General features: G+C 38.2%; 1 protein-coding gene across 1 annotated transcript; it reads left to right on the top strand.

Annotated features, from left to right (window-relative positions):
- Nucleotides 1-307: 307 nt before the first annotated feature.
- On the top strand, nucleotides 308-3,759 carry LOC122032251 (GTP 3',8-cyclase, mitochondrial-like). Its single transcript, XM_042591524.1, has 7 exons — nucleotides 308-468; nucleotides 603-674; nucleotides 1,315-1,887; nucleotides 1,985-2,152; nucleotides 2,234-2,425; nucleotides 3,030-3,098; nucleotides 3,459-3,759. The coding sequence occupies exons 2-7, from the start codon at nucleotides 609-611 to the stop codon at nucleotides 3,540-3,542; spliced, it is 1,152 nt and encodes a 383-aa protein (XP_042447458.1). The 5' UTR covers nucleotides 308-468; nucleotides 603-608; the 3' UTR covers nucleotides 3,543-3,759.
- Nucleotides 3,760-14,124: the final 10,365 nt, after the last annotated feature.

Here is a 14,124-nt window from a genome sequence, read left to right as displayed (position 1 = left end):
CCACTGATAAATCCTAGAATCTCCCTCGTTAGATGGTGCCTTAGGTGCTCCTGCCACAGGTGTACTCATGGTCGTAAGATCATTCTGATATCATCTATAACACCTTGGCCCTTTTAGAGTTCTTAAATTTGGTTTTCGGAAAAGGAAAATATAACTTGATGATATAGATAGTACCATCTAATTTTTTAAATCATATTTAATTAAAATATCAGAATCGAGGTATTACAAATCTATTTTGACACGGCGAGAAACTGATAATGACAGTGCTCCATACGGTACTTAACAACAACGATCTGTCAATCGCTCCAACAAGAGAGATTATTAAATTAGTCGTCATTTTTGGCATCGAATAAAAGGCGATCAATCTCGGGCCGTCGATCGATCTTTATTCGTTTCTTCCTCGCTTGCCTCAAATTCCTCTTCCATGCTTTGATTCATCCGGCGAGAGAGTTCTTCCCCAAATAGGAGGTTAGTTTGGATTTTTCCTCTTCAGATTTCCCCCAAATCTCAGGGTTTTCTCCTTCAATTCGGTTGTTTTTTCTCGCGGATGAGCTCCAGGAGATCTGAAATTGCTTTCTTTTTTTTGGTTGTTTCCTGTTTAGGTCATCATGAGGGGAGGACGGGTTCTGGATCTCCTCCGCCGGGGTTTGCCGTCGCAAAAATCCAATTTTTGGGTAATTTCACAACCTTCATTCTTCTTCTCCTGCTGCTGTTATTGTTTTTTTTTTAATAAAAAAAGGGAGATGAAAAGAGTGAACATAAGAGTTAGTTCATGCATTCATTAAAACTTTGAGAGCCCAGCATACACTGAACCTGATGAGCAAACTACAAATTTCTCAAATGAAACTTCATTCTTCTGTTTAGGGTTTAGGGCCAGACTTGCTCGTCTCTCTTAATAGAGAAATGCCTGAAGTCATAGGAGAATACTATGCAATTCTGTGTTTATCTAGAGGAGGGGAATCAGGAAATAAATAGAGTTGTTAAATGAAGAGAAAATGAAAGAAATGAGCTGTCTTATCAAATTGCCTTTCTATTATATTCTTCTTGTTTATCTGGCCGGAATTGAAAGGGAAGAAATAATATCCTCAAGTAAACTTATTTTCTTCCGTTTCCGTTTTTATTTCCCAATTCTAGCGAAAATAAGATAGAGGAGCTGGATGGAAACAACTTTTTCCCTTGCATTTTACATGTTTATGGTTTTAGAATGATTGTTTCTTTTAAAACAACTTCAATGACTGAAAGTACACTATTGTGTATGTCTCCCACGATATTGGTGAAATATGAGCTGTATTGGTGGCATTTCAATTTTTGTAGTTGACTGTTGATGGACAAAGCTGTTCAAGGTCAATGGCTTCTGCAACTACTTGTGCTGTTTTATCTGAATTGCCGCCGAAAGTTTCAGATAATCTTCCATCTGATATGCTGGTTGATTCATTTGGGAGGTTCCATAACTACTTGAGGATCTCATTAACAGAGCGTTGCAATCTCCGATGCCAATATTGCATGCCAGCGGAAGGTGTCGAGCTTACACCTAAGGCTGAGCTCCTTTCTCATGATGAAATTATTCGACTCGCAAATCTCTTTGTTACTTCTGGAGTGGATAAAATTAGGTTGACAGGAGGTGAACCTACAATTAGGAAAGATATAGAGGACATATGTTCAAGTCTTTCCAACTTAAAAGGTCTAAGAACGCTTGCAATGACCACCAATGGGATAGTTCTTTCGAAGAAGCTCCCAAGATTGAAGGATTGTGGTCTTAATGCGATAAATATTAGTTTGGACACATTGGTTCCAGCTAAGTTTGAGTTCATGACTAGACGGAAGGGTCATCAGATGGTCATGGAATCAATAAATACTGCAGTTGAACTTGGATACAATCCTGTGAAGGTATCATTAATATGTTTATAAAGAATTTTTCTCGATAGTTTTTCTTGTTAGTGTGCCTCTTTATGCATAATGAAATGGTCTCTGCTTGCTTTATCAGATAAATTGTGTTGTAATGCGTGGACTAAATGACGATGAGATTTACGATTTTGTAGAGATGACAAGAGAGAAACCGATCAATGTTCGCTTTATTGAGTTCATGCCATTTGATGGGAATGTTTGGAATGTCAAAAAGCTTGTTCCTTATGCAGAAATGCTGGATAGAGTGGTAAGGTACATTTCTGCCAGATGTTTGAACCACAAACTTATAAACTTATCTATGATTCTCACGATAAATTCCTCCATGCAGAGACAGTGGTTCAAAAATGTAGAGAGATGTAAGGATCACCCTACTGATACAGCGAAAAATTTCAAGATCAAAGATTATTGTGGAACTATCTCATTTATTACATCAATGACTGAACACTTTTGTGCTGGTTGCAATAGATTAAGACTTTTAGCAGATGGAAACTTCAAAGTGTGTCTCTTTGGTCCATCAGAGGTATGATATTTGTAATGGTTCTTTGCCTATGCATTTAGCTTTTGACTTTTCATATTGTTCTTTTATTCATTTAGCTTGAATTTTGCCTTGAATGTTGTTTGTGAGAATGTCTTCTACATCTGATAATTTTAATCTTCGACAAATTACTTATCAGGCCATATTGAAGAAAAATGTAATATTATACAGTTTATGATTCATGTTAGAACAAGTTAAAGATCTTCAATTGCAAATTCATAATATGTTAAAAACCTTGTCTATGTGGTCATGCATCTTGGACAGTGTCTAGGTCTTCTAGGGTAAACACAAACAATCAATTTTCTTATTCAACAGTAGTGCTTACGATCCAATACTTTGATGCCCTTTCATATTACTTATATCAAATAAGAAGTATTATTTCGATTTAGGAATGAAAATGTTATTAATGAAAAGACCCTTCTTTACTACAAAAGATTATGGTTAGGTAACATGTAACGGCTTTCTAATGCGGTAAACTAGTTGACCGTCTTCTGTCATAATACACTTTGCACATTTAAATAGTAGGGTTGCCACTGTGTTCTAGCCTCTGCACACTGGGTATTGACTAAATATCATCACTTTTTTATAGGTAAGTTTGAGAGATCCATTGCGAGCGGGAGTTGATGACCTCGTGTTGAAGGAAATCATTGGAGCTGCAGTAAGTACAATTCTCGAGCACATAAATTGTCTCAACCGAAAATTTCTCGAGAATAACTTTTTTATCATGTTATTCTGCGTGATATTGCTTGTCATTAGGGATGCGTCAAGAACTTTCAATCATTAAAGCATCGTCAAACTGTGCTTATATCAACTATTTGGTTTGACTATGTAAATCTTATCCTTCAAATGAGCTATATAAAATCTTGGATAGATTTAATAGACCAAACAAGTCGAATGTGACAAGCCAAATAACTCATACACACAGAATGAATTTGGCTTATGCTCATTTATTGCACTATATAGAGCAAATTCTGCAATTGTTTGTGTTACTAAAACTATGCCACATTTACATTATCAGGTAAAGAGGAAGAAAGCTGCACATGCCGGGATGTTTGATCTCGCAAAAACAGCAAATAGGCCCATGATACATATCGGTGGTTGAAGCGATTACATTCTGATTACTTTTTGGCCGGTGGTATATATCTACAGTGAAGCCCTTACATGCTGATGTCATAGAAGAATATACATATTTTAAAATGTATCATGTTAAGAATTGAATTTATGAGCCCTTTGTGCTGTAATATGTTTTTTTTATAACAAAAGTGTTTGATAAAGTATGAAAACACATGCTTCAAAAAAAATGTGATTCATATTTGGCAGAGGTATCCATTCAATTTGAGTGAAATTATTGGACAACTATATTGAAATATATTAATATTTTAATTCAGTTTGATTTGAATTTTTTAAAAAACGGAATAATAGTTAATTTTAAAGTTTATGATAATTCTAAAATTTGAGTAGGATTTTAGAAAAGTCACTTAATTTTAGTAGGTGAACTAAAACTTTTCTCATCTCATTTTAAAACAGGATTAAAAACAAAAATTTTAAAAAACTTTGAACTGAAATAAAATTTAACAAATTTGATTTTTTAATTTATATCGAGTCTTTCACTATGATTGAAGAACAATATCAAAAATTTAGTGTATCATATCAAATTATATTGATATTATTGATATACTTAAAATTTTAATACGATATTATATTGTATCAAATTCTTCAATATCGATATCGGTTTGAGATTTAATATCGATATACCATATATATTATATCAAAATTTTAATATAGATGATGTGCAGTATCAATATAAATATTTTTATATTGAATTTTTAATATGATATATGATATATAGAATTCGATCGAACACCCTTAATCTTCCATACTCTTTCAGTAGAGACAAACTCATTCAAATAATAGAGAAGAAATATAAGAATTAATTTATTATTATAATAAAATATGGTGCAAAAATTACTTCCCTAATAAATGTCAATGCTCTTGGATGCTAGGAAGCCTATTTATTTTAATCCAATAAGAAAGCAGGTTTGTTGAATTGATTGCATGTGAAGAGATGGGGGGGGGTTGAATCATGTAATTTTCAAAAACTCATTTTATCGGTTTTAAAATTACGAGTACGCAGCGGAAAAGAATAAGAAAACAGAAACAACATAGAGCACAAGTGATTTTACTTGGTTCGGAACTTTCGGCGACTCCTATTCCAAGACCCAGATCCCGCGAACCTATCGATGGATAATTCACTAAAAAACCTCTTCCAGTACTTCTGGAAGAGGAAATCGATTACAAGAAGATTAGAACAAGTACAACACATTGCACTTGTTCTTTTACAGTAAATAAAAACACAAATAGAACTTGTTACCGACACGTAGGATCAAGCGTGGGAACCTTCGTGTGTCGTAGTCGATCTACTGGACGTGATCGGAAGTCCTTGGAACAGTCGTTGGGCCCAGTAGCTTTGCAGCAGAGTCGTAGCAAAAGCTTGGAGCAGTCAGAAGCTCAAAAGGATGCGCAGAAGCTCGTATATCAGTTGTGTCTCAATGTCTTCTCGAGACAGCCTTATAAAATGAATGGAAGGCACCTTCCATAGCCATGGAAGGGACCTCCAATGAGGTATATTCAATCCCGAACAGTCCAACACTTATCCACGACTTTGACAACAATTTATACTGCCTTCTATGAATAGTATGAAGGCGCCTTCACTGCTTGAGGCCGCCTTGGGCATTGTTCATCCGAAGGTAATTTTTCTCTTTTTATCCTGCAAAATAACATTAGTTCAAATAACCTGCAAAATAAGTATTAGGACAAATAATAATTAATAAAGGATAGTAATTAGTTCCTGTCCTCCCAGGACCAGGAACTAGTCAAGATCTCAGCTTAGGGATCTCAAATGGATCTAAACTGGACCGATGCCTACTGTCCTTTCAACCGGGACGCGTCCTCACTTAGTCACTCTTCTCGAGTGACTTATCTTAACTTACCAGTTCACTAGATATCTGGTCAACTTGTCAACCTGTCTAGACTTCATGCCAACTATCTGGTCGACCCATTGACCTAGTTGGATTTTTTGCCAGATATTCGATCATCCCATCGACTTATCTGTGTTGGTGCAATTTACCTAGGTTTGATCATAGTTTTGATGTGTGATATGTGTTTAAGTCATGCAAGATTTGGTGAAACACATGAGGAACTTGGTATGACCATGTTTGGGAATCTCATCCTAGGGCTCGGATCCTTGAGTCGGTGAAGGATGGTGTGGAAGACATCCAAGGGACCGTCGGACGAGGAGCAATGGAGTGGAGCTGAGGGAAGCAGACTTTAAGGCAACATGAAGGATGGCACGGGGAGGCGCCACAGGTTCGGGTGCATCTAAGGGACGAAGGCCGAGGAAGAGGGCTTCAAAGGCGACTCCGGAAAGGATGAGTATGAGTGAATGTAAGGTACCGTCGATTGGTACTTAGACCAGTTGACTGGTCTAAATTCATGAAGAGCACAAAAAGGTTCTATGCTCGTCGGCTGTGAAGATCAGTCGACTGGTATTGACACCAGTTGACTGATATATGGCTGTTGGCAGAAAATGAGTTCTGCAGAGAGCCGTTGGTTGTATCTAACGGCTATATCAGTCGACTGGTGCATGGACCATTCGATTGATGCCGAGATGAGTTGATGTTGTGATCAACTCTCTCCTCTTATTTAAGAGGAGGTTTGGGGCATGAAGGATGTTTGTTACTCATGATCATTGAATAACTCCTAAGTCTCTGCCCAAAGCTCCCAAAACCCTGCTCTCTTCTTCCTAAGCTTATTCTCAATCTTGTAAAGAGGAAGAGAGCATTGTGAGAGGTTGTACTCCACTGAGAAGGAGTAAGTTTTAGCCGGAGATTGCCGGGGACTAATCCACCAAAGAATTAAGAGTTCGTCCACCTCAGGGACAAGCCGTGAAGTAGGAGAAAGCAATCTCCGAACCACGTAAAAGGAATTATGTTAACGTTTGCATTATTTCTTTACATTGCTTTCATTGTTATAGTTGTATTTCCGCTTGCGCACTAACCTTATAGGAAGAACAAATTGACTTGGGGGTGCACAACTATTCAACCCCCTTCTAGCCAGCCACAAGATTCCCAACAAGTGATATCAGAGTGAGGACGTCCTTCAACGGACTAATCGCCGAGAAGAATACTTCATTAAAATGACCGGTTCAAACATCCATCCATCCAAATTCGAAGGAGAATTCTCTTGGTGGAAAAAGAGGATGGAGGTATTATTCGATACCGATTTTGATATTATGCTAATTATGAAAAATGATTTCGAGATACCTAGGGATGAAAACAACATGATAATCAACAAAGCAAGATGGAGCAAGAAGCAAAAGGAAGAACACTTAGAAAATTCAAAGGCCTTGCATCATCTACTAAATGTTCTTCCTCAACAAGAAATAATAAGGATTGGAAACTACACAAGTGCCAAGGATTTGTGGGAAAAACTAGTGGAGCTTCATGAAGGGACATCGGAAGCGAAATCAACAAGAAGGGACCTTCTCCGAACTCAACTCAACAATATCAAGCTTAAGAAAGGAGAAAAGGTTTCTATTCTACATTTTAGAATTAAAGAAATTTTAAATGGACTAACAAGTGTAGAGGAGACACTTACAAACCGAGACATCATAATGAAAGCCATCAATGCTTTCCCAAGAACCACTACATGGATGTCCATTGTAGATTCATTCTACATTTCAAAAGACCTAGAGAAATCCTCTCTAGATGAATTCTTCTCAACAATGTGTTGGTGCAACGGAGGGTGGCAAGAGGAGGGTGAATTGCTGTAAACAAAAAGTAACTATACCCTCCTCGTACTTTCAACTCAGTTAGTGCAATAGTTAACAAAATAATAAATCAATAAAAAGAGACTCAGGAATTAATCTGGTTACAACCAAGGAGGTTGTTAATCCAGGGCAGTAGAAAACTCTCCTTTGCTGAAGGCGGAGAAGCCTTTTACACTTTCAAAAGCTCAGAACTATTGCTAGGAAACACTACAGATTGAATGCTTGAGTTGTTGTTGAATTCCTAGCTCCAGGGGCCGTTATATAGCTCCTGGAAACTCTATCCCGAGGGTCCAAGGCGCCTCCAACAAGGTTCAAGGCGCCTCTAGCTTGGTCAGCGGATAAAACTTTATCCGCAACGCAAATGGTCAAATCTGACCTGTTGAAGGCGCCTTCAACAGGGTTGAAGGCGCCTTCATGATGGAGGCGCCTCCAAGCTGGCAGCACAGATTCCAGCTTGGTTTTTCCAGCTTTCGACGCTCCGTTCTTTTGGGTGATTGCGGCCAACCGGAATAGGACTCACCCGAACCCAATTCCAGGCCTTCTCCTCGAGCAGTTTTTCGTCCCGGCTTAACGTCCCTCGAACGCCGCACACGCTCTTCACGCCCACCGGGAGTACTCTTCCGCAGCTCTCTGGTCCTTCGGATGCACCAAGCCCGTCGGCTTCCTTCCCGTGCCGTCTTTCTCGCTAGCTGCGTCTTCCGCTCGACTTCCTGTGTTCCTAAGCTCCTGCACACTCAGACACAGGGATCAAACACAGCAGGACCTAACCAACTTGGTTAATCACATCAAAACTATCACGAGGTCCAACAATCTCCCCCTTTTTGATGTGTATCAACCCAAGTTCAAGTTAGGGTTAAAAATAGACATGAACAGTAATTTTAAAGAAAAAATTACTAAACTAACAAGTTAAGTATAATTTTTGCAATTAGAAAAATTGCAACAATTTATATAAAAAAATTGCAACACTTTTTAGAAAAACAAATTAACTGTTCTCTAACTCTCCCTAAACTTGTACTTTTCTCTCCCCCTTTGATCACAGCAAAAAATGGGGTCTTTAGAATTCTCAAGTAAGATTGAAGTTTTTGAAAGTTTTCTAAGTAAGAAAAATGATTTTTTTTAAAAAAAAAATTGCTAAGTTAAAATCAATTTTCCAAAAAATATTTAAGTAAGAAAGAAAAAAAATCCTAAGTAAATGTTCAAATGTTCCCAAAAAAATTCCTAAGTCAAGTGAATGATCTTTTAGAATTTTCCAGAAGAAAATTTCTAACCTAAAAAATTAAGTTAGAATTTTTTTAAAAAAAATCTAAGGAATTTTTGTTTATTTTAACAAATATTTTATAAACTTTCAAAGCATTATTTAATTCTTTTTTAATATTTTTTCAGAAAGTTAATTAAACATTTTCTTTCAATATTTTAGCTTCCAGGTCGTGGCAAGGCACTAGGCCTTCTTGGTTATTAGAGCAACAACCACTTCCTTAAACAAAGCTTCCATAAAGAATTTCAATGTTTAATTTTCTCACTATAAGCTTTTAATTTTTTGAAAAATTAATTAAGCACAAATTTTGGAACCCAATAGAGGTTCCTACCTACAGGATTATTCAGATACTTAGGGGGTACATAATTTTTGGGTATTCTTCTAAGTTGACCCTGATGGTTTCTAATGTACCAGTTCAATTTTCCATAAACTTTAATTTTTGAATTTGGAAATCTATTTAAACATGTATTATTTCTTAATTTCTCAATTTCTAATTTTAGATTTTTATTTTCATATTTCAAATTTCCATTTTCTTTTTCTAATTGATCTAATTCTTTAGACAAAGCTTTAATAAACTCAAAAGACTGTTTAGAGTTTAGGGCACGTACCTTACTTACCTCATCTTGCGATGCTCCCCCTTCATCATTGCTTTCTCCTTCTGATGTTCCTCCCCCTTCATCTATGCTCATTTCTGAGCTAGACGTTTCTTCTAGCTGATGGTTGGCCATCAGTGCTAGTGCCAAGAATTCTTCGACTTCGGAGTCAGAGGACGACGAATCATCCCATGTAGCCTTTAGATTGTGTTTGGGTCGAGTGGGCTTCTTGCTCCTTTCCTTACTTTTGCTCTTCAGTTTTGGACAGTCGTCTTTGATATGTCCTTCTTCGTTGCAATTGTAGCAACGAACCACCCTTTTCTTTCGCTGGAGCTTTTTCGACTGCAATCTAAATTTGTTAGAATTTACAAATTTATTAAATCGTCTTACCAGTAGTGCCGCTTCGGATTCGTCGATCGAAGCTTCGGAATCGGGATCGTCCCTCCTTGCTTGTAGGGCGACGTCGAGGTTTGACTTCACTACTTCTTTAGGCTCTGCAATCCGAGACTCGTGAAGTTCAAAGGTAGAAAACAAACTTTCTAAGGTACTTACCTCAAGGTCCTTAGAGATGTAGTAAGCATCTACTAAGGACGCCCATTCCGGAGTCCTCGGGAAAGCGTTGAGCGCGTACCGGATGGAGTCTCGGTTCGTTACCGTTTCGCCAAGATTCGTCAGTTGCGTTATCAACTCCTTGATCCGTGCTTGGAGTTGCGCTACCTTCTCGCCGGTGTTCATTCGGAGATTCGTTAGTTGTGTTCGAAGAATGTCGCGTCTCGCTAGCTTTGCTTCCGAGGTGCCTTCGTGGAGCTCTAGGAATTTCTCCCAGAGGTCTTTTGCGGAGTCATAGCTTTCGATCCGACTTACCTCTTGGAGCGGAAGAACGCTGAGCAAGTGAAACTCAGCTTTTCCGTTCGCCACAAAATCCGCCTGCTCCTTCTTCGTCCATTGGAACTCTTCTTTGTCTTTAGGAGCTGTAAAATCGTATTTCATTGTTAGTAAGATATCGAACTCGGTTTTGAAGAATACCTCCATTTTTCGCTTCCATGTAGCGAAGTCTCCGTCGAACTTCGGGGGATGGATGTTCGCTCCGGCCATCGTCTTGATCGTAGTGCTTCAGTTGGCGGTTAGTCCTTCTGAGGCTATCAGGCTCTGATATCACTTGTTGGTGCAACGGAGGGCGGCAAGAGGGGGGTGAATTGCTGTAAACAAAAAGTAACTATACCCTCCTCGTACTTTCAACTCAATTAGTGCAATAGTTAACAAAATAATAAATCAATAAAAAGAGACTCAGGAATTAACCTGGTTACAACCAAGGAGGTTGTTAATCCAGGGCAGTAGAAAACTCTCCTTTGCTGAAGGCGGAGAAGCCTTTTACACTTTCAAAAGCTCAGAACTATTGCTAGGAAACACTACAGATTGAATGCTTGAGTTGTTGTTAAATTCCTAGCTCCAGGGGCCTTTATATAACTCCTGGAAACTCTATCCCGAGGGTCCAAGGCGTCTCCAACAAGGTTCAAGGTGCCTCCAGCTCAGTCAGTGGATAAAATTTTATCCGCAATGCAAACGGTCAAATCTGACCTGTTGAAGGCGCCTTCAACAGGGTTGAAGGCGCCTTCATGATGGAGGCGCCTCCAAGCCTGCTGGAGGCACCTCCAAGCTGGCAGCACAGATTCCAGCTTGGTTTTTCCAGCTTTCGACGCTCCGTTCTTTTGGGTGATTGCGGCCAACCGGAATAGGGCTCACCCGAACCCAATTCCCGACCTTCTCCTCGAGCAGCCTTCCGTCCCGGCTTAACGTCCCTCGAACGCCGTGCACGCTCTTCACACCCACCAGGAGTACTCTTCCGCAGCTCTCTCGTCCTTCGGACGCACCGAGCCCGTCAGCTTCCTTCCCGTGCCGTTCTTCTCACTAGTTGCGTCTTCCGCTCGACTTCCTGTGTTCCTAAGCTCTTGCACACTCAGACACAGGGATCAAACACAGCAGGACCTAACCAACTTGGTTGATCACATCAAAACTACCACGGGGTCCAACACAATGGAGCTCCATGAGACTCGGATTGAAGGATTAGATGGAGAAACCTATAGATCAAGAGGAGTAGCCCTTGTGGCAAACAAGGGAAAGGGAAAGAAGAAGAAATCTCCATCTCCACCATCCTCTGATTCCGAGGAGTTAAGTGCTTCAATGGATAGTGATCAAGAGGCATATATGGTAAGGAAGATGAGAAAAGCGTTTAAGAATTTTAATTCTAACAAATCACATGCTAGGAGAAGTTCAAGGGGAAAGAGTAAAAGAAGGAAGATAAAATGCTACAATTGTCAAGAAGAAGGACATATGAGGGATGATTATCCTCTCTTGAAGAAGAAGGAAGGAAAGAAGAAGGAAGGAAAGAAGAAGGAAGAGGAGAAGAAGACAAAAGAAAAATGGAAGAAGGTCAAAAGTTTATTCACAACATGGGATGATCCATCATCATCGGAGGAAGAAGAACACCATGTCTCCTATTTTGTATTAATGGGAGTTGATGACATAGCCTCCACCTCATCCGAAAAAGAAGAAGGAAGGAGCTTAAGTGAAGATGAAGAAGGAAGCTTAGGTGAAGGGCAAACATCGGATTCGGACGTCTCGATAAGCGAGGTTTACAATCTTCCTCCTTATGTTTTAATTAAAATTATTAAAAGTACAAATGAAGATTTGTTTAAGGCTAAAAGGAAAAATAAGTCTTTGAAAAATGATATTATTAGCCTTGAAGAAAAATTAGAATCCATGTGTTCTAAGTATAATGATATGCATGTTTCTTCTACTATTTCAAATGATTCATGTTTAGAAGAAGAAAGTAGGAAATTAAGAGAAAAGGTAGAATACTTTATCAACGCCCTTAAAAAATTTGAAATTGGCTCAAATATCCTAAGAATTATCATTGAGAGCCAAAGGGCAAGCTTTAAGAAAAAGGGATTAGGTTATGATGAATCTAACAATGAAAAATCTTATCATTGTTTAATTGCTAGGGGGCAATAAAAAACAAAGACCATAGATAGGAAATAGATCCCCAAGGAGTATTTGGTTAACCCAATTATGAAAAACTTCTATTGGGTACCAAAATCAATCATCAAGGGTTAGAGAATTTTGGGATAAGTCAACCATGGAAGTCATAATTCTATTTTTTTTTTCTATATGGTTAACCCTAAAGGGGGGACACTTATTCTTGATAGAAATTCATGATAAAGAGAGCTAAGTAGAGGTTACCTTTATTTTATCTCATAATGACTTGCATTATATTCCTAAATATAGATGTGAGATGATAGGATGATACTCACAATTCACATATGCTTATGACATTTTGATGAATTATGAAATGTATCAAATTCTTAATGATCATAGGCCAACTATGGGGAAAGCAAATGTTTAATTAATGAACATCTTACTCATAGATCATAGTTGGACATTTTAAATATTTTGAAAACATTCTATGTTTTACTTGTAGTGGTACACTTATTTTGAAACATATGAATACAAAATAAAGTTCCAAATTGATACAAACTTGAGTTATTTCCAATGTTTTTGAAGTTTTATCAAAACATCAAAAATACTTTGAATTTTCATGAAAATATATTTTTTTTTCTTGATAAAGGACCTTAAAAGAAATAAGTTTTCAAATTTTCATGATTTTTTGAATTTTTTTTATGCATTTCTGAAGTTGACTTCAAAATGCTGAAATTCGAACTGCTAGTGTACCAATCGACTGCATCAGATACTAGTCGACTGGTGCATGTTTTCCAGCACTTTTAGGAGCTAATGTTTGTTAATTTAGTCTAAAATTTGATGTCATAGTATGTATAATTGTTTGGTACAATCTTTTTGATGATATCAAAGGGGAAGAAATAGGAAAGTTTAAGTTAGAAACTTAATTCTACATATTAATATGCAAAACTTGAAATTAAGTGTTAGAGCATATGTTAAGGGGGAGTTTCAATTTTATGCTTCATGTTTATACTATGCTTGTAATTTTTAAGTTGTTATTTGTGTCTAACTTAAATATATTACCACACATTAAAAGGGGGAGATTGTTGGTGCAATCGACTTAGATTTGATCGGTTTGATCATGATTTTGATGTGTGTGTCAAAGAGTTTAAGTTAAACTTTCATATGTATTTGATATATGTTTAAGTCATGTAACACTTGGTGAAACACATGACGAACTTGGTACGGCCATGTTTGGGAAGCTCATCCTAGGGCTCGGATCCTTGAGTCGGTGAAGGATGGTGTGGAAGACATCCGAGGGACTGCCAAACGAGGAGCAATGGAGTAGAGCCGAGGGAAGTGGACTTTAAGGCAACATAAAGGATGGCACGAAGAGGAGCCGCGGGCTCAGGTGCATCTGAGTGACGAAGGCCGAGGAAGGGGACTTTAAGGGCGACTCCAGAAAGGATAAGTGTGAGTGAATGTAAGGTACCAGTCGACTGGTCTAAATTCACGAAGTCACAGAAAGGTTCTGTGCTCGTCAGCTACAAAGATCAATTGACTGGTGTTAACACCAATCGACTGGTATATGACCATTGACAGAAAATTAGTTCTGTAGAGAGCCGTTGGCTGTGTCTAACGGCTACATCAGTCGACTAGTGCCTGGCAAGAGGGGGGTGAATTGCCTGCACAAATCAAAACTACCCTCCTCGGATCTTTCAACTCGAAAGAGCAATAGCAATAAAAATAACTAAAACAATAAAACAAAATAGAAGGACAGAAAAGACCTGGAGTTAACCTGGTTACAACCAAGAAGGTTGTTAATCCAGGGCAATAAAAAGCGCGCAATAGAAAAATCTCCTTCTCTGAAGGCGGAGAAGCCTTTTACACTCTTACAGCTCAGAACTATTGTTAGGAATTGATTACAGAATTGATGGAACAGTTGATGTTTAATTCCTAGTTCCAGAGGCCTTTATATAGCCTCTAGAAATCTTATCTTGGATATCCGAGGTGCCTCCAATAGGGGTTCAAGGCGCCTCTATCGAGAGAGTGG

This window comes from Zingiber officinale, chromosome 11A, assembly GCF_018446385.1.
Source record: "Zingiber officinale cultivar Zhangliang chromosome 11A, Zo_v1.1, whole genome shotgun sequence".
Taxonomy (NCBI): Eukaryota; Viridiplantae; Streptophyta; class Magnoliopsida; order Zingiberales; family Zingiberaceae; genus Zingiber; species Zingiber officinale.
Note: the sequence above shows the minus strand (reverse complement) of the source record. Positions and strands in the feature narration are given on the sequence as shown.